At 43.4% G+C, this 27597-nt stretch overlaps 2 protein-coding genes across 3 annotated transcripts in view; both read left to right on the plus strand.

Moving 5' to 3' along the window:
• The window catches only part of naaladl2 (N-acetylated alpha-linked acidic dipeptidase like 2), a 258758-nt gene extending 246416 nt beyond the window's left edge, over positions 1-12342 (plus strand). Inside the window, exons 16-17 of the mRNA XM_076019958.1 lie at positions 4131-4341; positions 11603-12342. Of these exons, the coding sequence (XP_075876073.1) occupies positions 4131-4341; positions 11603-11849 (458 nt within the window). The 3' untranslated portion in view covers positions 11850-12342. The remainder of the gene's footprint in view (positions 1-4130; positions 4342-11602) is intronic.
• A 4621-nt stretch (positions 12343-16963) lies between these two features.
• Positions 16964-27597, plus strand: part of LOC142884437 (uncharacterized) — a 37442-nt gene continuing 26808 nt past the window's right edge. The window contains exons 1-6 of one of the 2 annotated variants that reach the window (XR_012926175.1): positions 16964-17165; positions 18071-18112; positions 18843-18916; positions 19305-19373; positions 20396-20501; positions 24817-24970. Coding sequence is in view for 1 of the 2 variants with exons in the window: in XM_076020097.1 (XP_075876212.1) it covers positions 17018-17165; positions 18071-18112; positions 18843-18916; positions 19305-19373; positions 20396-20501; positions 24817-24970 (593 nt within the window). In the remaining variant the exon portion in view is untranslated. The remainder of the gene's footprint in view (positions 17166-18070; positions 18113-18842; positions 18917-19304; positions 19374-20395; positions 20502-24816; positions 24971-27597) is intronic. The other variant, XM_076020097.1, reaches the window with a different exon arrangement.

Genomic DNA, 27597 nt, shown 5'->3' on the forward strand with positions numbered 1-27597 from the left:
TTGGTCCCAATCTGACATGAATCTCCACTCATGTGCTGCTATGATGACACTCGACGGCCAATTCACCTTTTGTCCACACGCCGCCACCTTCCTTTGATGGCGGCGTGCGGACAAAAGGCGAATTGGCCGCAGCGGCGGAATGAATTATTTCTCAGATGTGGTACGCTGCTTTGCTCCTGTTGGCATTAGCTTTTGTTCAAAATTAAAAAAAAAATGTAAAATATTTTTTTTAAAAATCCACATTTTTAGCCCCTTGTTTGCAGCCTCTTGCTAAAACTGACACCTTGCTAAATATTTTTTTCAATACATATCAGTGTTGGCCCATGACTTATTTCAGTTTGACATCCCGGCTGCACAGGTTGGAAAAAAAAGGGAAGAGACGTTCCCAGTCCAGCCAGGGTGTTGGTGGAGCTTGCAGCTTCTCTTCAGAGCTTCAGTTTAAAGGTCACCTATTATACTAATTTTCGGGCTTTTGTATTTGATGTCTGGCCCCTCCAGAGCAGCAACACAGGATTTTCTGCGCTGAAAGCTTTTTAGATTTGTGTGTCTCGCAGCTCGTTTCCTCGTATTTACTGCGTCCCGCGATAACGCTCTGTCTCACTTCACTCCACCCCCAGCCTTGCCCGGGGTCACACTCTTCGTCGCTGCTGAGCCTCACTTCCTCAGTTTGCCGGTGCGGGAGTGAAGAATAAACTGCAAACTTTATGAAACAGGCCCAATTTAAACGCTTACTGTCGTGAAGGCTTCACCCTTTAGCAGCTGTTTAGCGGCTAATCCAGCTTCGTACGGACGCAGCGTGGGCGGAGTTATGGCCGCAAGGTGGACTGAATGTCCCTGGACGTTTTTTTTGTGCCTTCCGTGTCCCCGGAAATATATTTTACTTTGTGTACTGACCGTGTTTTTGTTTTGTATTTTTGCCAGACATTTTAATAGGGCTTAGAATGATTTTGTTTCATACTGTTGACTTGTATCAAAACACTGTCCTAGCAGAGAAAATATGTACGCTGAAACGATCACTTCAGTCCTAGAGTCGTTTATTATTAGACAAGAATATCTGTACAACTTAAGTCCACACCAAGCACAAAGAAGGAAGAGCTCTATACAACCCATGTTACCATGCTGGCAGCGTGAACATCGCTATAAGGAGCGAAACTTGCGAGTCAAAATCGCTGCCTCTTCAGTTTCGCTGCCAGCGAACACAACACACATAACAAGCAGAGCACGGAGTTAGCGGTGGTGGCTAACAGTTCATCAACACGATGCAGCGGTTGTTCGTTGCAAGTAGTCTTAAAACTAATGTTGCTTGAGGTCACAATACACTTACAGTCCTCATACATGTTTTCAAATATTGCCGTGGCTGACTATTCTCTCGTTGTCCACCAGGGGGCCGAGTCGAGCCCGTCTCACTCCCGTTGCCGACCGGACCGGTGTTCCATCGCATCCGCATTAGGCTGAACAAACCTCCAACATTTTCTCTGTTTGTTCCACTCCAACGGTTGTGGTCCTTGGTGCTTCGGTAGTCACTCAGTATTTTTTATTTTATATTTTTTAATTTTCCTGACACCGAAAAAAACATTTTCTTGGAGCAGCACACTGCGGAATCACTTCCGGGGCAGAGCGGGGGAGGGCGGAACCAGTCCGAGAGGGTGCCTGAGCTTGGCCACGAAAGGAGCTCCGGCACACAATGACGTCATTGCGTGCCCAGTGTTGAAAAAATCTCAGTGAACAGAGCGTTTCGAACCATGCCCAACAATTTGCAGGGCTCACGTCCAAACACATGAACGTCATTATTTAACGATATCGAGATCGTTTGACGATAGGGTTCAACATTGTAACAGTTTTGAAAGCTCAGAAAAGTGGAAAAGCATCATAGGTGCCCTTTAAGAGTCCTGGTCGGCCTGCTGCTGCTGCTGCTGATTTCAAGGCGCCCTACACGGCGCCACCTTCTGTCAGCGGTGGAGAAATCATCCAAGGAGAGATGTTAAACAGCATTTAAAGCTATGTGCTCTGACCTTGACATTAAAGGTCAGACCCGACATTCTGTAACGAATGTAACATTCATTACAGAATGTCGGGTCTGTGAAGCATCGCACAAAGCCGGCATTCGCTGCTAATAATCAGCCAAGTTTTTTTTTTTTTTGTCCACATACATAAAGAACGGAGGATGAAAAAAATTCTTTGGATCCATTCAATCATGTCTCGCCTCAGAGGACACAACCTGGAACAGCGCCGCAGCTGCTTTCTTCTTCTCCTCTCCTCTTATCCGTATCATCAGATGCAGCTGTTGGTCGAGTTTCTTGCCAGTCTTCAGCATGCAGATTGTGTAGTTGTCATAGTTTCTTTTGTTATTCCACTTACAAGATTGGAAACTTCTTGTCTGCAAACTGTTCCCAGCTTCTATTGTTGTTGTTTTCTCCTATAAAACCACGTAAATACACCCTAATCTCAAATAGCGAAAGCCTTTTTTTTTATGTCTGAGCTGCTTCTGTCTCATTGAAGAACCTCAAAAAATCCAAATCTAAATTCTCCCTCGTTCACCTGGAATTCATGCACCCATGTGGGTAGGACCGGACCAATCAGCATCCTCAAGGGAAAAGGAAGGGGCGGGACAAAGGCGGGAAGCTGCCGCCGGCTTGAGGACAAGAAACAACAACAACAGCACAGCCGCATAAATGTGTGTCTGCAGGTCGTAAATCAGCCGGCATTGCACGAGTAAAAAAATTGTCAGGAGGCAGCGTCGCTGCGTGACGAGACTGAAAACAGAGCAAAAACGAGACGGTTGGCGGAAAAAACTGAACTGTCTGTCTTTTCTGAGTTCATGTCGTTCAAGAAAAGACACTCTTTTAAATCGAGAATCAGTCACAGCGACACAAGTCTTTGTGCGTCTATGAGAGTTTGTGCAATTCTGTGTCTATTTGTGTCTGTGTGAGTTTATGTGAGTCTGCGTGTGTGTGTGTGTGTGTGTGTGTGTGTGAGTCTGCGTGAGTCTATGCGAGTCAACAATTTTGTGAGTCTGTCTATGTCTGTGTGTATGAGTCTCTTGCATGTCTGCGAGTCTGTGTGTGTCTGTGTGAGTTGATGGTTTTGCGCGAGTCTGTGTGAGTCTGTGCGTGTCTCAGTGTCTCTGTTTGTGTCTTTGTGCCACAGAAGGTAAAAATACTCCACCCAACCAGGACGTCCCCTCTGTCCCTGTGCCGCTGTTATCGCAGGAGGCCGGGTCCCAAATGCATGGCCAAACACACACGCGCGCACACACACACACACACACACACACACACACACACACACACACACACACACTCGCAGCCTGCGTGTCAGGAGATGTGATGGATTACAACAATCAAATAATATTTCATGAGTCCCAGCTGGCTGCGATGCGAAAAGCCACAGCCATTTAGATCCAGGAGAGAGAGAGAGAGAGAGAGAGAGTGAGAGATGGAGAACGAGAGAGAGCGAGAGAGAGGGCAAGCGAGCGGCGCCCATCGTCTATTTCGGTCCACGGCGTCTTCCACCTCTCACTCACCGTGAGTCACGCTCCGTTTTCCAGCCTCCAGTGACTCGTCCTGATCCCAGGCTGCACACACACACACACACACACACACACACACATACACACACACACACACACACACACGCACATAGACACAGCTCTTCATTAAGTTACCAGTTAAAGGTCCAACATGGTGCAATATTCACCATCATTGTCACTGAACTCGTCAGGACGTCCTTTGAAAGAAAAAAAAAAAGGTCCACTGGTGATGTCACAAAGGGCACGCGATATGTCGATTGGCTCCGTCCTCTGGTGGGGGCCGTCCTGTTGCAGTGTATTGTGTGTAAGCTCCGAAAACCAAAGCCCAGTTAGTTGTTGTTGTTTTTTTTATATGATGGCTGTAAACACTGAGCTAAAAATGCTGCGGGAGCAGAAGGTTGAAGATCTGATCTGGAATCAGTTTGTTCCTATACTGTAAATCCAGCAGAATCCTGTCAAAACACAAAGACCCTCCAGCGTCGTCTCCGGTGTTTGTTTTTTTTTCTTTCTGATCTGCTCATAGAAATATTGACCTTGTATCGAGACATTTTTATCTACTTCTACTCACTGGTGTTTTTTTCTTCCTCCCCACCTCCTCCAGAGAAGAGCCTGGCGTCCTCGTCCTCGGCATCAGCGCTGCTCTCCTCGGCCGCCTTGCTGCGAGACCACGCAGCCTTCTTCCAGTCGGAGACCATGCGGCCGGCCAATGACCCCAAGGAGCGAGACCCCTCGCACGTCAGGATGCTCAACGACGTGCTGCGCGACCTGGAGAAGAGCTTTGTGGTGACGCGGGCGCCACTGGGGGTCTTCAGGTGAGGGTGGGGAGGAGGGGGTGGAGGGGTGGAGCCGAAGGAGAGGAGCTGTAGACTCTTGCAAGAAAACCTTTTTTTTTTTTTTTTCGACCTTCTGATCAAAGAAGTTCCACATTTCAACTAGATTTTTAAACTATCAACTTCAGATTTGTCTGTATTTAAAAGCTGTCAGGCAAAGTCCTTCCAGACCAGGGGGTGGCGATAAAGCACCTAATCTATATCACGCTGGCCAATGAGAAGCCCTGAAGAATAGTAGAAAATAGCCACCAGGAATTTTCATTGTATTTTTTTGTCCTGGTTTCTGGATTTTTATTTTTTTTCTTGTATGTTGTTAAACTGTGTGAACACATACAAAGTTATTTCAAAATGTTAAACTGAACCACATGCCAAATTTCATTAAAAAGAAAAAAAAAAAAAAAACATTTGAAGAAAATACTAAAAGCAAGTGGTAAAAAAAACATTTTCCCCAAAACAGCCAGTTGGTGATAAAGTGGTCAAATTAAAGGTACAAGATAGTGACGCCACTGGCCACCAGGAAGTGCCGATGTGTGCACGTTTTAGATTCAAGTAGCTAAAAAACAAACAAACTGCAGTGCAACTGCAGGGGAACAAAGTGAAATGAAATAAAAGAAACTGATGCATTTATAATTTTTGATGATTGTAAACTATTTACAGCTGGTTAGGGGGCGCTGGAGAGTCATCTGCGTTAACCTTCCCCTTCACTGACACCTCCCTACCCCCCTCCCTTCACTCCTCAGCCCTCTCAGCCCAGAGTAAAGCCCCCCCCCCCAGGCCCCTAAATCACCGGCAGAGGCACCGTGATTTAAACCCCGCCCCCTCGGCATCTCCGTCATTCGTCCTTTTACTCCCTTTTCATCGTCTCCTCTCGGAACCCGGCAGCAATAATGGAACAGAAAGAAAAGAAAAAGTGGAAGCGGGAGCGGCGCAGCTGACGCATTTTTATTCCGTTTGGCCAAAGTAGAAAAAGGGGTCGGGGGGGAGCAGGGGAGGCGGGCAGGGAAGGGGCGGGGGAGTAATTCAGCGAGGCCTCCGCCGTTTGGAATTCTTGACGGCACCGCTGCCGCCTGCGGCAGCTTTTCCAGGTCAGGAGGAGAAAAACAGCAGATAATCCGGCAAAGTTGCTCCAGTCAGAGTGTCTGGCTGAAGAATGGCCACAATAAATCATATCTAATCACGTTAAGTGGGAAGACGGCTGACCTTGACTGATACTGGGGGATATTCTCATACTCCCCCCACCCCCACCGCCCCGCCCTCCCCTCCACCGCCGTCTCTGTCGCTGCATCACATAACGCCATCACACCCTGCTGTCTGATGGCCGCCGTTATTCCGAACGTCTTCTTGAATCCGATTGAATCTGGTCTGAGTGAGCGGCTCCGATCATTGTTAATGAGATAAGACAAGATAAGAGATGCTTTACTGTTGTCCCAAAAGGTGACAGAAATTCTTCCTTTGACACAGCCCACAAACACGTTCAATTCCCATCAAGACACATTGACACTAAGAAAGAATGAAGAAAAAACCTTCAAATGAATTAAACAATCCCCAAAAAATATATAAATATAAAAAAAAAAACATTAAAACAAAACAGACAAAAAAAAAAAAACCTTAACGTTGTTTACAGCTTTGCGTCTGAGACAAGCGATGCCTTAATTGTGCCAGACTTCCATTAGCATCCCGGCTAAAATTAGCCGCTCCATCACGCTCTGAAGGCATTAAGGCTTAATGGCGCTCGTTTATAAGGCGAGGAGGGATGGAGGAGGTGGAGGAGGGGGGAGGAGTTGGAGGGAAGGGTGTTCGCGTTCCCTGTCGTGGCAGGGGGCGGTGGAGACAGCGAGCGGCAAGCGTTTTTTCTATCAAAATGTTTTCCTCCAGGGTTTGACGTTGAGCCGCCAGAGACAAAAAAGGCGCCAGGAAGCTGCACAATGATGACATGATTTGCTGCGCCACCGCTAATTTAGCATGTTTTTTGATGGGTTTTTTTGCTGCTACTTTTGGCACCAGATTTTTTTTTCCCTTGAGCGCCACGGGTTGTGTGTCTGCGAGCCGTGATGCTGCATTGAGAGCAGCAGCGGAGGTGTCAGCAGCAGCGCCCTCTGCTTGTAAATATTTCAGCCTGAAGATTCTTCCTCTTCTTTGCTGCAGCCGCTGGTGCTCTAGAGCAGACGATCTTGCTGCACTCACTGTTTTTTTGTTTCTTGTGGCTGCCGAAGCCGAAGGGTTTGGTTGCAACGACACTTGTCTGGTGATGAACTGCCGAACTGAACTGATTCTGGAGCTCTGGAGTTCTGACTCCACGGACAGTGAAGGAGGAGGAGGAGGAGGAAGAGGAGGAGGAGGTGGAGGAGGAGGAGGAGGAGGACCAGGCCCCCAGACTCCAAGATGGCGGCCCATTCATTTGAATGAAGTTGCTCACCTAGCGCATACGTCAAAAAACTTTTTGACTTCTGCATTAGTGGGCCCATAGAGCATGTGCAGTAGTGTCATTTTTTGTAACACCTCTGCAACTCACGTGATCATTTTGGCCAATCAGAACGATTGGCCAATCGTTCTGATTGGAGGGGCGGCTTTATCGTGTGCCATGCTGTGAGGGGCGATCCTGTAGCAGTATGGAAACAGGCCAGCAGATGGCAGTATGCCTACGTTCACATTTTTTTAAGGGGCTGGTGGGAAATTGCGCAAAAGTCTCGCCAACGTTTCATCGACGTGTGGGGAGAGGGGGGAAGCGCTAAAGTTCCGCGACTCTCTTCGTGACTCTCTCTCTATCCCCATGCGGGCCGGACAGATATACGCTGTGGGCCAAATGTGGCCCGCGGGCAAGTTGTGCTGAAAATAGCACAACTTGCCCCGTTTACACTAAGACGGGTTTCGCCTAAAAATGTAGAAATATTTAGTCAGTTCGGCCTTGTGTTTACACAAAACATTTTCACTGAAACTGCAAAGACCAAAACCGTACATTTTTGAAAACGCTCCTCAGGGTGGATAAGTTTGAAAAACGCCACCATGCCAAGATTCATGTAAATGCAAAAACTATTTTTTTTTTTTGGAAAAGCTGATGTCACAGCTCTAAACCCCTCCCCCACCCTGCAACATGAACAGTCGTGAGGTGCAGACGACCACTCAAAACAACTACGTCGGGCAGCGGATTTGTCGTTGCTACTAATGACCAGTCTTCCCATTAACCTCCACCTCAACAGTAACACACACTGGTCGTGGATCGATTGAGGATTGTGTGCGAAGTGAAAATCATTAAAACAACAAAAGCGATTTGCAAACCTCCTGTTTCTTTTTATTTATTTTCTTTTGGGTCAGCGGACCGGGATATTGAGGCAGGAAACCTAAATGACAAAAATGTTAGCGAACCTTTACTGGCACGACTCCCAGTCAACCTTAACATGGCGCATTTAAGACTTTTGTGTTCGAAAGTAACTCAAAGCAGAAGTTCAACTCTGTCATTTATCCACACCGTCTTTTCACAAGCGATCTTTCTTTCTGTTCTCTGTGGTGTTAAAGTTAGCGAGACGAGCTACTGCTTCTTCAAACACGGCATGTTCCAGGTGTCCTTCTTCTTCTTCCGCCTTCAGGGAGTAAACTCGCAGCGCCACTCCAGGCCTGGCATAGGTACTGCATTGTTTTCAGTCATTCCCAGCATTTCCGTAAACTGGAAAAATTTTGAAGATGGCTTTGTGTAAGCACTTTTTTTTTTCAAAAATGTGCAGTTTCAAAAAAAAAATCAGTTTCCATGTAAATGGTCCCTGCAGTGAGCTGCATCTAAATTTTTATTTAGTTCTGTTGCTATTCTTTTGTAATCACACTTGCATTTATATAGATTACAAAATGTCAATATCTTGAAAATCAATTGATTAAAAATATTTTATTACATAAAGTCTTTGCAGATAATTATTGGTTGGTGACCCCTGTAATCGGCAATGCCAACATAATGACAAACAGCACTGGCACCTTCAAACTATACTTTAGAGCTAAAATAGCAAACATTTCAAAGCATCGTCTATTATGCCAAGGTAACCGCACCTTGGACGTACACGTACGAAGCCATGATGTCACTCTCAGACTTAAGACTTTTGTGGGGATTTTTTTTGGACTTTAGAAAATATTTAGAAGGAACGTTCATTAATAGAAAAAAAAAAACAATAGAAAGATATGTTATGAACCATGAGTTTGGTCGGAGGTGTCCTGTCAGTCATTTTAAAGATGTTTTTTTTTGTATTGCGGTCTATCGGGAAAAATGCCCTTTGGGCCCATGGAATTTTTTTGCTGCAGTACCTGGAGTTGCCACTAGGAAAAATATTGCCATATTGCCAGTCCGGTATCCCGTTCTTATAATACATCCATGAGAAGGATTGGAAAGAAACACGGCAAAGACCCTTTTTACCATTTGCAAACAGGTGGGAGTGACTTGCCCAGAGGCAAAACATTTCTTTAGGTGTTAGCTTGTGAGCGCTGTGTTAGCGCCGGTTAGCTTGTGTTTGTGGACGTCTGGAAACCTTAAAACTTTGCCGCTGCACTCAGATGAATTTGACACTAATCCGTCTTTGCAGCCGCTCCCATTTCGCCTTTAGGTTCTCTGAGACACTGTTTAAAGGTAAATAATAAATTACAGTAGACGAGAGAATGGTAGTTAGCGGTGAATTATGCATCTGGGCTTCGTGCCTTGGTGCCGCCAGCGTTCCTGGCCGCCCGTCTTCACGGCCCTGCCACAGTTTCCAGGACTGAAACATTGTTTTTGTCGTATAACCTTTACGGGGTCGAGCTGCTCCTTCATCCTTCACTTTAGCAGTTTAATCCTTGACCAGTCAGAGAGCGGTGTGGACGTGGAGAGTCTCGCTTTTAATTTGCTGGACCTCCAGTGTGTGTCTTCTCAGGGCCACATTTCCAACAACAACATTTCCAATGAATTAATCACGAAAGCCACAAAATATCACTAGTATTGCTGTGATTTTGTGTAGCCAGAAATAAAATGCTCTTTATTCCTGATTTGTGCACAATTGCGCTACAATTTGGAGGTGTTTTTATTATTTTATGTATATTTATTTGATTTGATAAAGGACAGGATGAAATTGCATTAATCACTCGGGTAAATGAGAAGATGGTTGTAGCAGATTCAGCAGAGCAGCTAATTTCCATCTGCAGTCCTTTGTTTGTTTGTTTGTTGGTTTGTTGGTTTGTTCTTTAAGGCTCTATTGCTGATGTGAGACTGATTTTTATTTTTTCCTCTAACTTCTAACTTCCCAGGAAGTAAGAAAGAATCACAACTGGAAGTGAATAACCTTTCTCCACTTTACACACAAAGCCAGCAGCTTAAAAAAAACAAAGCAAAGGGGTAAAAAAGCAGCCTCAGGCTCGACTCTGGCGGATCCTCTTGCGCCCCCCCTCCTCCCACCCCTTGCTGTGAGTCGGCTGAAGGTCAGTGTTAGCGCCGTGCTAACACATGAAGAATCACTCCATTTACTCCCTGAGACCGTCTGTTCAGCCGCCTGAGCAGAAATCAATGTGCCGGAGCCCCCAGGAGGGCGGCGCTCTGCCACTCTGACCCAAAGGCCGCGACTTCACTGCCCCCCGAAGGCTCCTCGCTGCATATACTTCCATATCTGCCTCTGCTTGCCTGCCTGTCTGCCTACATGTATGTATGTATGTATGTATGTACGTACGTGTGCGTGTTTGTGTGTGTGTGTGTGTGTGTGTGTGTGTGTGTGTGAGACGGTGATGTTTGCCTGGGCTTCAGCAGACAATTATTCTCAGGCTCAGAATGTTTGCGACTCAAAAAAAGAAAGAAAGAGCCTACAAAGCAAAGGTCAGAATGTGAGAGAGCTGCTCCTGAAGACGAGGCCTCTCCTCCGGAACTGTGAAGCAGCTGAACATGAATCCAGGTTTCATCCAGGAGAACTGGTGTTTGTCTATGTTGGCAAACAGGGAGACTGGGTTGTGGAATGTGAGATGAGCAGCCATATTGATTGCTTGCTTTTCTTTTTCTTTTTTTCCTTTTTTTTTCTTGCAGAAAGAGTCTTAGCGTTATTTCCCCGAGGCTTGCAGCAAAGATCAGGCTTCTCCTCAATTTTACCCTCATCTCCATCTAATGCAAACCCTAAAGTCACCCCTAATAAAAGGGATTTGACTATAATGGCTGCAAAATTGTTCTTGGGAGAGCTGCAGAGTCTGCCTCAAGTTTGCATCTATCTATCTATCTATCTATCTATCTATCTATCTATCTATCTATCTATCTATCCATCCATCCATCCATCCATCCATCCATCTATCGATCTATCTATATTCTAGTGAGTGTATAGTGTCCACTCTTCAGTCATTCTCACTTCAAGTGTGTGAACTTGTTGTTGTTGTGATTCAATGACCAGTAGTTTGCAGTTGTCGTGGAGGTGGAGACTTGAGAAGCAGACATGAACTCAATATTTATTGCCTCAAGTGTTTTGTTTTGTTTTTTTGTTTTTCTCATGTGTGCCTGTGTGTGTGTGTGTGTGTGTGTGTGTGTGTGTGTGTGTGTGTGTGTGTGTGTGTGTGTGTTTCTCTTAATGCGGCTGGGCTACATATTAGTCCGTTTGTCAACTAGCATAAGGGGTTCTGCCAAGCTTCCTCCCTAAATAAGGAGAACTTGAGGACGTGACACAGGCTCCTGTCACGTCTCTTGACATGATCTTGTTGATGCCCTAAAAAAACAAAAACAGAGCTAATGTTTGAAGCCATATGATCCCATATGTGAGTGCTGAAGCTGCACAGGGCTGCAGTGTCTGACCTGTCAATCTGAGTCTTTCAGCCTCTTTTCTAAAGCTTTTTGAAAAGCTGAACAGTGTGAGCAGAATTCATTACAGTGACCTAGAATCCTGGAGTCGTCCTCCATTTTGTTAGTGTTCCTGTTTATCAGAAGAAGGAGAAGAAGAAGAAGAAGAAGAAGAAGAAGAAGAAGAAGAAGAAGAGGAAAAAAATTGCCTTCATTTATCCCCACATTGGGGAAATTTGCATAGTTATAGAGCAGCATATATAGTACAAACAGAAGATGAAAAAAATATGTGATTCAAAATAAATAAAATAAATTAACAAACTATTTAAATCACTAAACAAGTGTTAAAAATAAGTGTTTATTTATAAGTTTGTTTTTTATCATTGCACCTGGAGTGAAATCACACACAGGTGCGGCTGCGGCAGAGCTCCTCCCCCAGAGCTGCAGAGTGCTCCTAAACACGGCGTCTTCTCGTCTCTTGTCTCTCCACAGGAACCTGTTGTACAGCCTGCCAGGCGCCACGCCACAGTTTTCCATCCTCAGATTCTGGCAGCAGGGGGCACTCCACTGCGGCGCTGGCAGTGCTGGCAGAGTGGTGAAACACGCGGCGGAGAGGGATTCGCTGTGCCACGGCGCCAGGAACCAGTCGCTGGCGCTGGTCCTGCGGGCGCTGCGCTCGGCCCAGACGCTGGTTCGCTTCGGCCTGGACCTGTTTGAAAATTATCCCGGTCGAAAATAAATCCTGGGTTTGTGGACGCTTGGATGTGCACTCGAGAGCTAAAAAGAAAAAAATGGCAACAGAACAGGTGGGGGGTAGAGGAGGGGCTCTAATTTTAGGGCTGAGGGTCGCGACCGTTGACCTTAGCGGCCAATTCAACTCATTCTCATCAGAATCAGAGCAGTTTGGGCAAAAATTGTACAATATACAATATTTTGGGGGAATTCTTATGCCACGGTAGTGAAAGGATTTTTTTTTTTTAATTGATGAATGTAGTGAAAACACACTGAGATATGCAAAATGAGAAAAAAATGACTTAATTGCACTATACAGTCTTGTCAAGAAGGTTGGCTTGTTTTAAAAGGAATTGTGGTGATTGGGGGGATTTTTCTTTTTTTTTTTCTTTTTTTACTCTGTGTGCTTAAGAAAATCTTTGACCAACCGTTGCTGGTCCCATCAGGGGAAGTTTGGAAGAATCTAAAGCGTCAGTGAAAAAGGTTAGAGGGGGGGGGGGGGGGATGAAGAAAACACCATAAAATTTCTGTCTCTGCACATGTTACCTGTAGCTATAAATGTTGCACAAACCTGGCAGCTGAGGATTAAAAAAAGCAAAAAAAAAAAAAAAAAAAAAAGGACAAATTCTGATTGTCGTGGTTTTTATAGGTTTGTTTGCTCGTAAAAAGGGGATTTGGTGCATTTTATAATCTGTTTAGTCTTGTAATTGTTGCTAAATTTGCACAAGCAATCAATACTGGTAGCTAGTTTTGGGTTGTTTTTTTTTTTTTCGAGCAGGCGACAATAAGATTGACTGCAATAAAACCAAATTAGGTGTTATTGCAGTATTATGCTCTGCTGACTCATCTCACCAGATGGAAAGTTCATTCCAGAACTTGTGGGAGGAAAAAGAAGAGCGAGCTGGTTTTATTTCATTATTCCATTAAGCAATGGAGTGAGTTGCTGTTTTTCTCTATTTTTGTGTCTTTTAAATGTCCCAAAATACAAAACAACTGCAATATTGTTACACCGAATGTTTTAATTTCCCAGCAGCTCTGCTCGTTTAAAATTCAATTTAATTGGATGTGACGGTTTCATTTTCTCACTGATTAGAATAAAGATTCAGGAGATTTTATTAATCAACCTCAAACTTTATTTGAAAACCAACAAATTGACGTGTTTTTGTCATTTCTTGGTCAAAACTACTCTCGTTTGTCTTCCAACCTGCGTGGAACTCTACACTGTTTTCTACAAAGGCTTTGTGAAGCCATAAGCCATTTCCCTGCCACCAAGACAAAACTCCTTTATTTGTTGAACGTCTCTCAACTCAGCCAGGGGATGGCTGTAAATCATTTAGTTCAGAGCAAAGAGCATAAGAAAAGGCTTCTGTGCCTCTGCTTTATTTATTTGTTGGTTTATTTGTTTGCTTATTATTGCAACAGCAGGTTAAGCCAGACCAGATGAGCAGCTGTTTTTTTGTGGCGGTACATTAACGATTGTGTTCCATGAGTCTGAAAAAAACGCTGCTCGTTGCAGGGGCCCATGTTCAGCAAGCTGCTAATTACCAAACTCTGGCTTTTGGCCTGCACCCTCAAACTGTGTGTTTCGCAGGTGGTAGGGCCGAGCAGGAGGCTGTTTGTTCTGGCTGGCTCCCCCTGCTGGTGACACAGGCAAGCGGCTCCTCGCTTGTCTGGCGACTCGGGAGCCGTCGGTTGGTGGCTGCATGTCCTTCGTGGGGGGCAAACGGAAGATTAATAGGCCTGCGACTGATAACAGATTGGTGGGATGGAGGAGGGGTTGGGGGGTCGGTGGCAGAGATGGATTAACACGGTAAATGCGACATACAGTCGTGATGGCCTGTGCACTAAAAGGTAGCTAAGGTAGATAGTTGTTTATGATAAAACAACCAAAAAAATTCTAATCTTTGATTTTGGTCAGAATTGTATTATCTGTGTTTTTTTGTTTTTTATAACCAACACATGACTATTTTGACATGTTATTTTCGTACCTTTACGTTTCGACGGTAGCTTCTGTCTTCCTCAGAAGGTCACCTGGGTGGTGGTGTGATTATTACGCGTCACATAACACCACCCAGGTGACCTTCTGAGGAAGGCGGAAGCTACCGTCAAAACATGTAGAAGTATGAAAATAGTATCTCAAAATAGTTATGTGTCTGTTATCAAAGAAAAATGCGAACAATAATTTATACCTTGTGAAGACACAATGAACCTCTTTCAGGGATTTTGGTCAGTATCAAACCGCCAAAGCATGTATATATATATATAAATGTATATATATACATACACATTTGGAATTACACTCCGTCTCCACTCACCTCTCCTCAGCATTGCATCCATAGAACTCTTCATCCCCTCCCCACCCTCCACACACACACACACACACACACACACACACACACTTTTTAGCAGGCGTTTTGCTTGAAATGCACCTATTTTCCTTGTTTGTTTGTTTTTTGTTCTTTTTACCAGCCAGATAATTTGTGGAGACAAATGATCGATCTCTCTCCTAGTAGACGTCACTGAGGGGTCACACCAGGAAGCTGATGTAGGTTCTCGTGACAATTGTGGCGAAACACAGTGCAGGCTACTCCCCAGCCTGGCAGCAGATTATCTCCTGCTCTGATGTGTGCGTGGGGTTTTACATACACGTACCATTGAAGGCAGTGATGGTACAAATTTCAAGAACTTGAGTTTATCTGCGAGTTAAACCGGGTGCTGCCATCTGAATACAGACTCCAAGCGTTGTTTTCTTTTAAAAAAAAACTCTTTATTAATGGATTTTGTATTTGAATTGGTTTTCAAATGCATTTTAGTTCATGTAGAGTGAAAAAAAAAGATGAGTTGCACAGTTTGGTTCTCAGGCTGCGACCAATAAGATCAGCAGCTCCGTTCAGAACTAAACAAATTGTATGTTTTTACGCACTTGAATCTGACAAGACAGGGCTTCAGGATTTTGTACTTCTAGGCATGATGATGTTTGCAGCGGCTGTGTCTGTGTATGGAGACATAACTGACGCACCATTTCATATGGTGAAAACATCAACAAACAGAAAACTGGTTTGAATGTGATTTTTTTTCTAGCATGTTGGGAAGACATGGAATGGATTAAAGTGTTTGGCCTGGCTCTTTCCCATTCAGCCTGGATTCTTTGTACAGCTTCAACACTTTTGAAATGTTCTTAATAAAACATGTAGTCTGGGTAGATAGAAGTAGCTTAGTGGACATTTTGGCCTTTATTTGCCACAATCGTCTTTTCTAGTATTTAGTGTTTCCACAATCACAGCAATGGATTGCAGTCATTTAAAGTCTGCAAACATTTTTTTTTCAAATCTATCCGATCTCAATTTGCAACAATAAAGGCAATTATTGAGGTGATTAATGGGATGAATTTAAAGAGAAAAGCTGAGGGTTTTGCGGATCAGTCGTAACAAATATTTTCAGAGAGATGAGTAGAATTTTTCATTGCTTTAAATAATGTGCCTTTTATATGAAAATGTTCACATTTTCAAGTAATAGAGTACCAAAAAAAAACAAAAAAAACAAACAAACAAACAAACTGAAAAAGACCAAAATCTCAGTTTGTGAAAGTTGTGTCCGGGTTTGGATAGATTCAAATATGAAGGTCTGTCAGGACTTTAATGCTTGACATCAACCACTAGCTGATGTTGTCAGTGGCCATACAACAAATTTGAGTGGACACAGATCATCATTTCTCACAAAAAAACATTCCGAATTTGGTTTCTACTCATATTATTATGGTATCAAAAGTCTTTTGGACGGCATGAATTGTTTGTCTTCGTTTTAACTCTTTTAGCTCATATGTAGCATTTCAGTTTTTTTCATTACCTCATGTTAATATACCACACTCGTGTACATAGAAGTGAAGTGGTTTTATTCAAAACTCCCTCATGACTTTAAGGCTGACTACTTAAATACTAGGTTAAGTTTCAATAGTAAGGCAATAACACGTTGGCGTCGACAAAACTTGAAATACACAAAAGAGATTATGGTCTCATATTGCGGTTTGAGATGTATCATTGTAGAAAAATTGAGGCTACACATTACCTTCAGGGTCCCTCCAATGGGTTGACATGTAGCATGTGTTTGATGTATTTAATAATAATAAAAAAAAAACACTGGATAGCTATTGTGTGTTGACCTCATATGCAATGTTGGAATTTTGAAATTGAATAAGACAATCCTGTAAACATGTTCAATTTGCACAAAACTTTGAATGTTGTCATTGTTTGAACCTTTAAATACAACCAAAATGTATGCTAATTTTTACCACAGTTTTCAGAATTGTCCTTTAAAAAAGTGTTTTGATTTGAAAAATAATTTATCCTGTTCCTAAGTGCAGGTTTATAGGGATGAATCTTGAATGAGCTGACGATGACTTGCCATCGTTTTGTTTTTGTTTTTTGTTTGTTTGTTTGTTTTTTTCCTTTTTCTGATGATGCAGTTCGGCCTGGTTTCTGTGTGCATGATGTGGGGACTTTGGTAGTTTATGCGGGGGGTTTTGCTGGCATGGTTTCAGTCCTCTCAAACGTTTTCAGCTGTGCAACGTTGTTAAGCAATAAAGGAAAAACAACAGCAAATTTAAACCACCATCCATTGTTTGTTTGTTTGTTTTCTACTTGTGTGAGACTACAGGAAAGGCACCATTTCAGGATTAATGAGCACAACAAATGCCCTCATTTATTGAAATGATTGCTAGGACGTATCACTGAAATTAAATAGTGTAAAATGTAGACCTTTTGAGATGCTGCACCTCCACATAGAACGGCTCTTGTTTCAGCACCATGGACAGCGCAGCCAGCAGTGGACCAACTGTAAGAGGATACACGGAATTCTTGGTCATCAAAGATTATATCATAGTGCTTTTACCACACATAATACTTGTTTGGTAAGCATGACAAAATTTATAGTTTTAAATGTATTTTTCTTTGAAATACTGTAAAAAAAAAAAAAAAGAAATAATCGCAAACCATTTCAAATAAAAAGTTGGAACGGCTGTAACCATAGCTGTAACGGGTGCGCGCAGCGTTCTGACGGAGCCGTCCGTGTTTCCGCGCGGCGCGGGGGGCGTGGCGGAAGCGGAGCGGAAGGCGGAAGGAGGCGCGGGGGGAGAAAGGGGAGGGTGAGAGTGACAGCCAGCCAGCCAGGTTAGTGAAAATGATGGCGACCGATGCGGAGGAGATTAGCATCCCAACGAGCCCCTGTCCCGTCCCCGACAACAGTGCAAGCAGCACCCTGTCCATCAAAATCACGCGGAAAAACCAGGACAGACACTGGAAGTTGCGCTTTATTTACCTGCAGTGCTGTGAGTACCGACACACAACAACACAGCCATCATCACCACCACTATCAACACAACGTCCAAGTGTCCACACACAAACAGACACACAAACAGTGAAAGACGCAAGAAAGCCACGTTGTCATCATCAGCATTTGTCGTCGTCCACACCCTCTAAATGCGAGCTTTGGGTGGGAACGGTTGTCGGTCAGTGCAAAGCGCTCGCGAGGACCAGCGTGGAGAGTAAAAGACAGATATTAAATCTATAACTTGTGATATTGAAGCGATGGCGGCACCGTCTTTTGAACCAGCTGTGCTAAATTAAACACGCTGTTTCACCGTGTAATTCGGCTAACATTAGGCGGCCCTATAATGTGTAAATCGCATCAAAATTTCAACATCTTTTTTTTTTTGAACGCTTGATAAAATGCCCCTCTCGTCGTGTCCGCCACTTCTCGCGATAACAATTTCGCGGTACTACAGACGTTCATGTAGTTGAAGTGTCTTCTTTTTTTATTTATTTTTTTTATACTTGAAAAGGACAGGTCTCTTATGACAAACGATGTGTGAGTATTCTTCCAATCTTGTGTTTTGACACTAACGCATCCGTATGTTATTTAAAGTTTTTTTTTGAAAGTTTTTTTTTCCCAAGTTTACAGGTCGTCATTGAAATTATATTTGAAAAAAGCCAGAGTTCTGATATAGAAAAACAAACAAAATTCAAAATGTTTGTTTCAGCACAGTCTTTTTTTCGTCATTTTCCACACTTGATATGATGAAGAGGTGAAAATAGTTAGTTTTTTTCATAGTACATATTACATATAATATAGTACATATAACAACATAAGATCACAAAATAAGTCAACATTACCAGTGTCACCATTGCTTTCTGTTATCCAAAACATTGTATTTGTGCTGATTTTTCCATCCAGATTTCTTGACCATTGCTACAATACTGGGAACTGGGATCTTAGGTAAGCTACACAACACATTTTTAAAACTATGATGGTCTTCTGATCAGCTCTTTATACAAATGACAAAACTCCCGTCTGTTCACAAAAACGTAGCTCTGTCAGGCTTGAAAACACACAGCTGTGGTGATTTGTGAGGTTGGGAAAAGGAGGGACCAGTTTGTCGTGAGCACAGGATTTCCAGTTGGAAGTGGGAATGCCGATCGTATTATTCCACGTAATTAGTTTGGGTTGGATCCCAGAACGTGTCACACACTGAGCTGTTAATATTTACTGGTTAAAACTTTTTTTTATTTACCATTTAAGCCTCCTTTAATAACCTCAGATTTATTTCCAACATAATTGAGGCTGCACCCCGTGTCCTGGCTGTCATTGGCGTTGCGAGTTTAACGGGACTTTATGAAGTGTAGTTAACGCCGGACAGATTTTTTTTTTTTTTTTCTGTGTGTGTGTGTGGAGGTGCGAATTACATGGGACATTACATTTAACTGCTTTGTTTTCAACACGCTCTTCATGTAGCAGCACAAAGGTGGAGCCTGTCCGAGTTAACTTACTTACTCCTTAAAATGTTTATGGCAAGTTTGAGTGGAAAGGCGGATCCTGGATGACGGCCTAGTGTGGCTGTCAGGCACAAAGTCAGACACTGTTGCCCCTGTATTTGTATTTCTTCCATTTGGAAGAGAATGTTTGTTTGTTCCTGTTTTTTTTTTATTCTTTGTTCCTGGTTTGTTAGGTCTTCCAGTGACTATCGCCCATGCTGGACTGGTGCCTTTCCTCATCTCATTTCTTATTGGATTCTTTGTCCAAGTAAGTGACATCAGGCTCATACTCTTCGGACAAATAATATATTTGCAGCACTGTAGTAAGCTAGAGCAATAGAAGGATGTCAAAGTATGTAGATGAGGTTTGGATGGTCTCACCATGTTTAAAGTGAATCCTGTTATATATTTTCTCTATCTCTCTAAATAATATCTGTTTTAATATGCAGCACCTCAGAAATGGCTCATGTGTTGCATAGAAAATATAAAGAAAAAATTTAAGAAAAAACAAGAACAGTCGGCGCATTAAGGCATACAATCACAGCACAGGACCAGTTTGAAGCTCTGTTCGTCCTCACTATCACTTCTCAGTGTTAGTATTTTTTTTTCCTCTGTTGCTTCAGTATTTTTTTTACAGTACACGCTCTCCTCTGCAGGCCTTGCTCATCTATCTGTTTGTGGAGCTCCTTCAGAAATGTCAGGTGGTGCAGCTGGAGTCCCTGAAGGTGAGTCAGCTGAACAAACGCCTGCGCGCCTGCGTTCAGTGCGCTGGGCTCTATTAATAATAATAATATTATTATTATCATTAATTATGCTGAGCAGCGACTTGCCCTCCAACTTTGTCAACACGACTGGTCTTTATTGAAAATAAAAGCGCACAGCTGGAGCCTGTTCGCTGCATGCTGGATGTGTTAACATCTCAAAGATGGTTGGGAAAATCCAAGCGGAAAATGGAATTTAATTTCTTCGATTGGTCTTTCATCCAGCTGGTGCTTTGTAACAAGAATGTAGTTTAGCTGGGGAGTAAAAAAAAATAGGAAGATTTAAAACTGACAAAGTATTGTGTAAATCAATTGTATTCATGAAATCCTTTCGGTCTGCAGGGATCACCGCAAGGCCTGAATATCTATAACTTTGAATCCTTCCTGGAATTAAGAATCTGGCTGCCAGGTTTTAGACGAGCAACAAGGCCGACCCACAGATGGGCTGAGAAAATAATGAGCTTGGACAAACACCTGATACCATAACGAGTGCGGCAATTAGGCACACATCATTTGCAGCAACGCCATTTTAATTTAATGCATTCAACAGTATGGAGTTTTATTATTATTATGACTTGGTATAATTGTACAAAAACCTCAAGGTGACTGTGACTCCGCTCGCGATACGAAAACCGTCTGCAAGGTTTTGAAGTGCAAGTGGGAGCCAGTTAGGACGAGATGTGATCATTGAATGTGGCCATTTACGCTTCCATAATAAACCCTGCTGGAAAAAGGCAAATAATGGAACATTCAATACATTCTCCAGTGTTTGATAAGTACGGTAAATTCAGGTCTAGTTTAGACATTATTATGTGGTTCACCTATTATCTGAGTTCACCTTGAAAAATGCGTTTGAGATGCGGGCAATGCACAGGTTCCACGTTTCGCAAAAGAACAGTCCTCCGGTGGGATGAACGATGTGTGCTGACGCCCCAGCCTCAAGGCAACAACACAAAAGCAGGAGTCTGCTTTGTCAATTTTTGCAGACGTGTGTCGCTGAGTGCATTGTGATGGACGCGGTGGGCGCGGAGACTCCGCCTCCTGCCGAGGAGGAGGAGGACGATGATGACGAGCCAGAAAGTGCCGAAGCAGGTGAGAAACCCCTTGATGGTCGAGTTAAAGGTGTTTTTTATTCAACTGAATTCTGCTTACCTTGAGTCTCAATATTATTACATTTAGATTAAAAAAAATAACTTCTGTAGGTCGGTAGGATTCATGACCACTACTGTTGGAGTTCCACTTGATTATATGCGATAAATAAAGCTGCAGGGGCCGAGACGATATCTAGACAATATCTAAATTACAATTGAACGTTAAGCTTGGGGGAAAAAAAACCCAACAACTTCTAGTTCTTCTAGAACTTCCTCCTGTCAGCCTGCTGTCGTTTTAGAGGGATTCATCACGTTGCACCACGCCTTCCATGTGTTTTTTGTTTTTTTTTTAACTTTAACTTTTAAGAGGGCAGTGACCCTACAGTGAGAATGTTCACACCATTGCAACACAGCGTGCTGTGAATCATCTCAGGGCTGATTTAAGCGGCATCGATTGCTTAACTAGATGTTCCAGATCACTGGTTGCACAGAGAGATTAATTAATCAAATAGATTTCTGCGCTGGGCAGACACACACACACACACACACACACACACACACGCATGCACACACACACTGATTTGTAAGCTAAGCTGTCACAGTCAAAAGTCTCACCCTGACCCCAACTTAAAGCGAACTCTAGTTCTATTACTTCCATAAATATTTTCTACGCCCAGAAAATCATTTCTTGACACTCTGCATCCTCTGCACCCGCTGCTCTCCAGTGCTGCTTGCGCCCCTGTCTCCTTGCACCTCAGTTCTTAGATGGCCCCATAGCGCTGTGATATGTTGCACATTTTTACATTTTTGTCTTCCGGGGTGGAAGGTGAGGTTCCACCCTGGACCAGGGCTAGGCAAACTTTTTGACTGGTGGGCCACAAAGGGTTCTAAAATGTGACAAAGGTGCTGGACCAGGAGCAGATGGATGATAGGAAAGGAAAAAAAAACAAAAAAAAAACATATCATGGGATTTGAAGAAAACCTGCTTTATTTAGCGCTATTGAAAATGAACAAAAGCTTTACAACAAAATATCTGTCCTTGAAGCTCTTGATTGAAATGACTCTCAAAACACTGAAAAATGGACAAAATACAGCTATTTTATTACTTACTTACTTTTAATATAATTTCTGAAAGTTTGGCGGGCCGGATTAAAAAGCTTAACGGGCCACATATGGCCCCTGGGCCATAAGTCATTTTCTACATACATACATACATACATACATACATATATGTATATATATATATATACATATATATATATATATATATATATATATATATACATATATATATATATATATATATATATATATATATATATATATATGTATATATATATATATATATATATATATATATATATATATATATATATGTATGTATATACTGTATATATACTGTGTGTATACATATATACTGTATATATATATGCGTACATAAATGCATACATATATATGTGTGTGTATGTATGCATGTAAGTATATGTATGTATATTTATATATATATGTGTGTGTGTGTGTGTGTGTGTGTGTGTGTGTGTGTGTGTGTGTCTATTAAAATCCCTGTTTAAAAAAAAAGAGGGGAACTGCCCACGGCTCCGCGACCCACCCGTTGAGAAACGCTGTGGTAGAGAACCCACGCAGACGTCAGGAGGATGTGCAAATGCCCGACGGATGCCGGGTCTTTCTGGCGCCGCCGCCGTGTCATCAGTCCCTGTCTGTCACACAAATAACACTTCAATTGTTTCCACAAATTAAGCAGTGGAAATAGACAGAGAGAATTTCATTACATACAGCGATGAAACAATGAGAATCATAATAGTAATACATTCCAAACTTTGAGTGCTCTCTATGCGTCTCTCACGGTTAATGTAGGGGAAAATGAGATTAGTTTGGCTGGGTAGGGATCTTATTATATTAGCCGACTGCCCTCAGAAGTTTGTGTTGCCGCTGCTGCAGCCGCTTTTTTTTAACTTCTGGATAAGCAAAAAGGCTGGGAAAAAAAGTACTGTTTTCTCCCCGGCGACAATTCGGGGCTGTGAGCATTTGGGAACGTCTCTGCACATCCGTCTCAGTTGTGTCGCCGGCCGTTCCACCTCACGCTGTTCAGACTCTGCAGCGGCGAGATTTGCACCCTCAGACCCTGCGGGGGTGTCGCCGCACAAAGAGCGGCAAAACATTGGCGCCCGTTGACTAATACGATTTAAAGTTCAACAATTTTCTGAATGCCTGGCCCGCTTCACCAGAAAAAGGAAAAAAAAAAAAACAACTTATTTTTTTACAGGTCAACGTGAAGGACGGGGAAAAAGTAAAATAAAAAGCTTTGAGGTTCGGCCTTGTTCTTATATGAAATGCTTTGTGTGTAAAGAGCGGAGCTGATAACGGGCCGCTCGCTCGCTCTCTCTCTCGCGCTCTGACGGTAACTGAACACGACCGTGGCCGACGGCTCGGCCTCTTCAAAGCTCCAGTGTGTCGGAGAGTCGTCACAGTTTGTTCAGCGGTGGCACGGAAGGAAGCAAAGAAGGGAGGAAAAACTGCGGCGGAGGCGAGTCGTCTTCTGACTGCAGCAAAGGCTCATTTCTCCAGCGGCGGCTGCAGCAGCAATAAAAAAAAAAAAAAAACAGAGTGTTTTATTTAAAAAAAATTTAAATGAAGCTGCATTATCAAATCAAATCCAAATTAGATTAAGATTTGATTTATAGAACACTTTAGACAATTAGGATGCAACTCAGAGCGCTTCACAGCAGTTACAAAGAGAATCCAAAGGAAGGAATAATGAACCCGTCCCTCCTACGTCCCCATATATGAATCTATACACACAACCAAATTATGCGCACACACCCCACACACACTCTCTCGATGGGAAGACATAGCAGGATCGAGGAGCTCAGTAGGAAGTCAGACTCCAGGAAGAATGTCTGAAATGCCATGAACACGCCTCCAGTCAGTCAGGAAATCAGTGAGGAAACCAGTCAGTTAGTCAGTCAGGAAACCAGTCAGTCAGGAAACCAGTCAGTCAGTCAGGAAACCAGTCAGTCAGTCAGTTTGGAAACCAGTCAGTCAGGAAGTCAGTCAGTAAACAAGTCAGTCAGTCAGGAAATCAGTGAGTAAACAAGTCAGTCAGTCAGGAAACCAGTCAAACAGGAAACCAGTCAGTCAGGAAATCAGTCAGTAAACCAGTCAGTCAGTAAGGAAACCAGTCAGTCAGTCAGGAAATCAGTGAGTAAACAAGTCAGTCAGTCAGGAAACCAGTCAGTCAGGAAATCAGTCAGTCAGTCAGAAAAGCCACAAATATTCAACCAATTGCCGACATCTGACCTTTAGGTGAAAGCAGCATCTGTGTGGAAGCAGTTGCTTCCTTATTTCTCGACTTTTTCTCTGATGCTTGTTTTTTTTTTTTCTTTGACAGGTTAATTGGCGAGTTTTCGAAACCTTTCTTACTTTCCTATTTATTTTTTTATTATTACTTTTCCCAGTTTATCCATGCGTAGGCCTCAGGCGGAGGCCATTTATCCTGAAAACCTTGACGAGGGTGGGTGGTGGGGGTTTAAAAAGCGAGACTTTAAGAAGTGATTTATAATTTTATGGACCAGTGGCTTCTTCTTCTCTGGCCTGCGCCGCTAAGCTGCTTGGCCCCGCTGACGGGAGGGAAAAAAAACCCTTTTATTATATTACGTCTAATTAGTTTGTCTGTGTAACTTGCCACGTCTCATTTTCAGCGACAGGCCCTTTGAGGCTCAGATGGACAACTGCTGGTGCAGAGCGCCGTCCTGGTGCAGGGCCACGGCAGCTGCATCTTATTGTCTTTTGTTATTGTTGAAAATGTGCTCCTTTTTTGCACTGTAATTAACTTTGATTTTCGTTTCTAACGCAAAAAAGGTTTTGGTTTCCGCATTATGCGGCCCCCATATAGCATGTTCACTTCTCATCATGCCTCTGGAACCACCGTCATACATCAGTATGTCAATCAGAAGGAGCCGAGACACAGCAGCTCATTCGACGTCGTTGGAACTATAAGATATAGTTTCTGGCCTTTATGATTTTTTTTTGAAAGACTAAAAGTCCACAACTGAAAGCTCTGCAATCGAAAGCTTTGTTATGAACTGTGTTTCAGGTCAAACATCATCCTGTCAGCTGTTTTAGAGGCCTTTATTTTTGCATTGCAAACTAACGGAGAAAAATTCCATTTGGGCCAGATGGGTTTTTTTTGCTGCAGTATCTCAAGTGGCCACTGGAAAAATCCCCAGTCACCTGAGACTGTCGACTGTGTGCCGAGGCTGAGCCGTGACCGTCTCCTCACCCGTTGTGTCTTTCAGAAACTGGTCTGCTGCCATCAGGCGAAGGCGGCGCCGCCGCCGCCGCCGGGCCCAACGGCGCCGAGTGCCTGCAGCCCAACCTCCACCTGCTGGGCCACCTCTTCCTCTCCCGCCCCATGAGCCACGCCTTCAACTGCGTGCTCCTCTTCCAGTTGTGAGTCACCGTCGCGACCGGAACCTTCCGTTTCAACCTGACCGTTTGTCACATGACACCTTTTAAAAGGTCCAGTGTGTAAAATTTGGCTTGATTTAGGAATTTTATTTTGGTAAAAGCTTAACATACTGCCCATAAATGTGTTTATTTATATAACCTCGTATATGTATTTATTTACTTCTCATATATTTTGTAATATGCATAGAACAATAAGGGTCTTGCTTCCAGTTGGCTGCCAGTTAGATGGGCTTCCTTAAAAAATGCACACACTGGAGCCAATGAGAGCACATGAGCGGGACCAACTGCACTGAATTCACACACTTACACACACGCATAATTCTAGTGGGAGATTCATTCTCAGTCACAGAAAAGGGATTAATTCTATTTTTTTTTTTTCTTCTTCTTTTATTTTTCTGGACTAATGGTGAAAACCTGGAGCGTCGCTACGCTGCTCGTAATTTGGTCGTTGACTTTTCCCACGAACTTCTCGGCTGATGAATTGATTAGCTGTTCTCTCTCCACTTCTCTGCTGTTTTGTGAGTCGTCTCGCCATCCAGCTGAGCAGCTGAGCCTGAACGGCAGCAGGCGTCTGTTAAAACCATCCTTCACTCCCACCGCAGCCGCCCTGTCCGCTGGTGTAAAGAGTTACAAGCCCGAGACAAACACTGATGAAATATGATTAATGCTGCAGCATTTCACTCCCCCGCTCCTGTAATGCATCATATTTGCAGTGTGTTTTTTATGGCATCTATTCAGATTTATATAATGGAGGAAAAACTGCCGGAGTACCCTGAGACAGGGAACATTTTTTTCTCACACAATGCAGTGCAAGTAGAGTCGATGCGTTGTTTCCGTGCAAATGCAAGGCAGCAGATTTACTTAGATAGATAGGCAAATACCTTCTTTTTAAGTGCTTCTGTTTCTTCCTCCTCGTTAGCCTGAAAGGCAGCGAAACGTTTAGTTCGGTGTCGTTCTGGCAACCACAAAACACAAAGACAGCGTCTGAAGGGCTCGAACTTCTCGCTTCACTTCAATGGCACGAGGACTCATGGACTCTGTACTCATCTCCACAATGTTGTGTTGCTTTTCGTTATACATCTATATTGTTTTTTAGTCAACTTTTTTTACGTTTTATTTTGCAGGAAAATAGACAGGTACAGATGTATAATACAATGAGTCATTAGATATATCTAGATATAGAACCATACCTATACATGTGTACAAATGAGTGGATCAAAAAACAGAAAATAAGTAAGAAAGAATAGAAAAAATAGTATATAAATAAATTTCAAACACACACTACAGCCAGAAGTGAGCACCACGCCTGTATTGGAATTATTTGGAAGTTTACGTCGTGTGGCAACTGGTTTCTTTGAGGCTGTAATTCCCGCCAGCAATGCTCTCTTCTCGTCCAGTCACGGCCCATTACTGTTGCGGGCAAACAGGCCAGCCTGATTTTGAACCACGTGGATTCATTTAAGCCAACCGTCTTCCAAAATCCTTTACATTCACGTTGTTTTCCACCTTACGGAAGTTTGTGATATCCTCCAGAATTACTGGAAGGTGAACGTAAATAAAAAAAAACCTCCCAATGTTCAACACATATTTCACATTCATAGTCACTGCTCCAGCTATCTGAAGTCAACACTGGCGTGCAACGGTGATAAACAGCCTCTGGCGCCCCCTAGGGGTTTTACACCTGCTGCTACAAGCAGGGGCGCGTGTACGTGCAGCCGTGCAGGTCTTTCGTGCTGGGCTCCCCGGCGACCAGCCGCAGAACGAGGCTATTAGCATTTGCAGGCGGAAGGTTGGCTTGTTATCAGTGCGCGAGCAGCTCTGTAGCACCTGGCCAATCGATAGTTCCCTTATTATGTTCAAGGAGGCTTAGTGGTCGATCAATGCCGGGGCTCAAGCGCTCGCACACACGCGCGCGCACATGCTGCCGCGGCCGCCGCCACCGCTGCACAGAACACGACCTGCATCTCTTACCCTCGGCGGCCCCGGGTCTTTGTGCGGCGCCCTACAGAGGCGGAGCGGGTGTACGACACGCATAACGATGCTCTCGCGCCGAACGCAGCGCGCATGAGAAACACACACGGCGTTGCGCAGTGGCGCTTTAATGGGCTCAGCGCAGTGCAGTGCAGTGAGTACCACCGCCTGTATTTTTTTCCCGATCGGGCGACTTTTGTTTGGGGTTAAAGCGTCCTCAGCCAACACAATGCACTCGGTCGCACATGAATGAAGGAAAGAATGAAGGCTTTGGTGTGAGTAATACAAATATAAGATAAAGGAAAAAGACAACAACAAATGAATTAGTCAAGACAATAGAAATTAAATGAACGTAACGTGTTTGAAAAGGAAGTAGGAAGAAGAATTTGATTATTTAATTACGTCCCTTCCACACACACAGTTAACCAGCATATTTGCCAACGCTAATAATAGGACAATAGATAAACTTGGCAGCGTGAACGCATTTCGAACCTTGTGAGTGTCGAGTGCAGAAGAAACATGACTTGGAACAGACCTGCTGAGTTTATATGAGGTTGAGTTTCCTCTTGTTTGATGCGATGTCTGTTGTCTCTTTTGAGTTTTTGCTGCTCTGACTTTTTTTCCTTTTTCGTTTTTGG

Source organism: Nelusetta ayraudi, unplaced genomic scaffold (genome assembly GCF_046127955.1).
Source record: "Nelusetta ayraudi isolate G7.1 ecotype Tasmania unplaced genomic scaffold, CSIRO-AGI_Nayr_v1 ptg000001l, whole genome shotgun sequence".
In the NCBI taxonomy this organism is placed as follows: domain Eukaryota; kingdom Metazoa; phylum Chordata; class Actinopteri; order Tetraodontiformes; family Monacanthidae; genus Nelusetta; species Nelusetta ayraudi.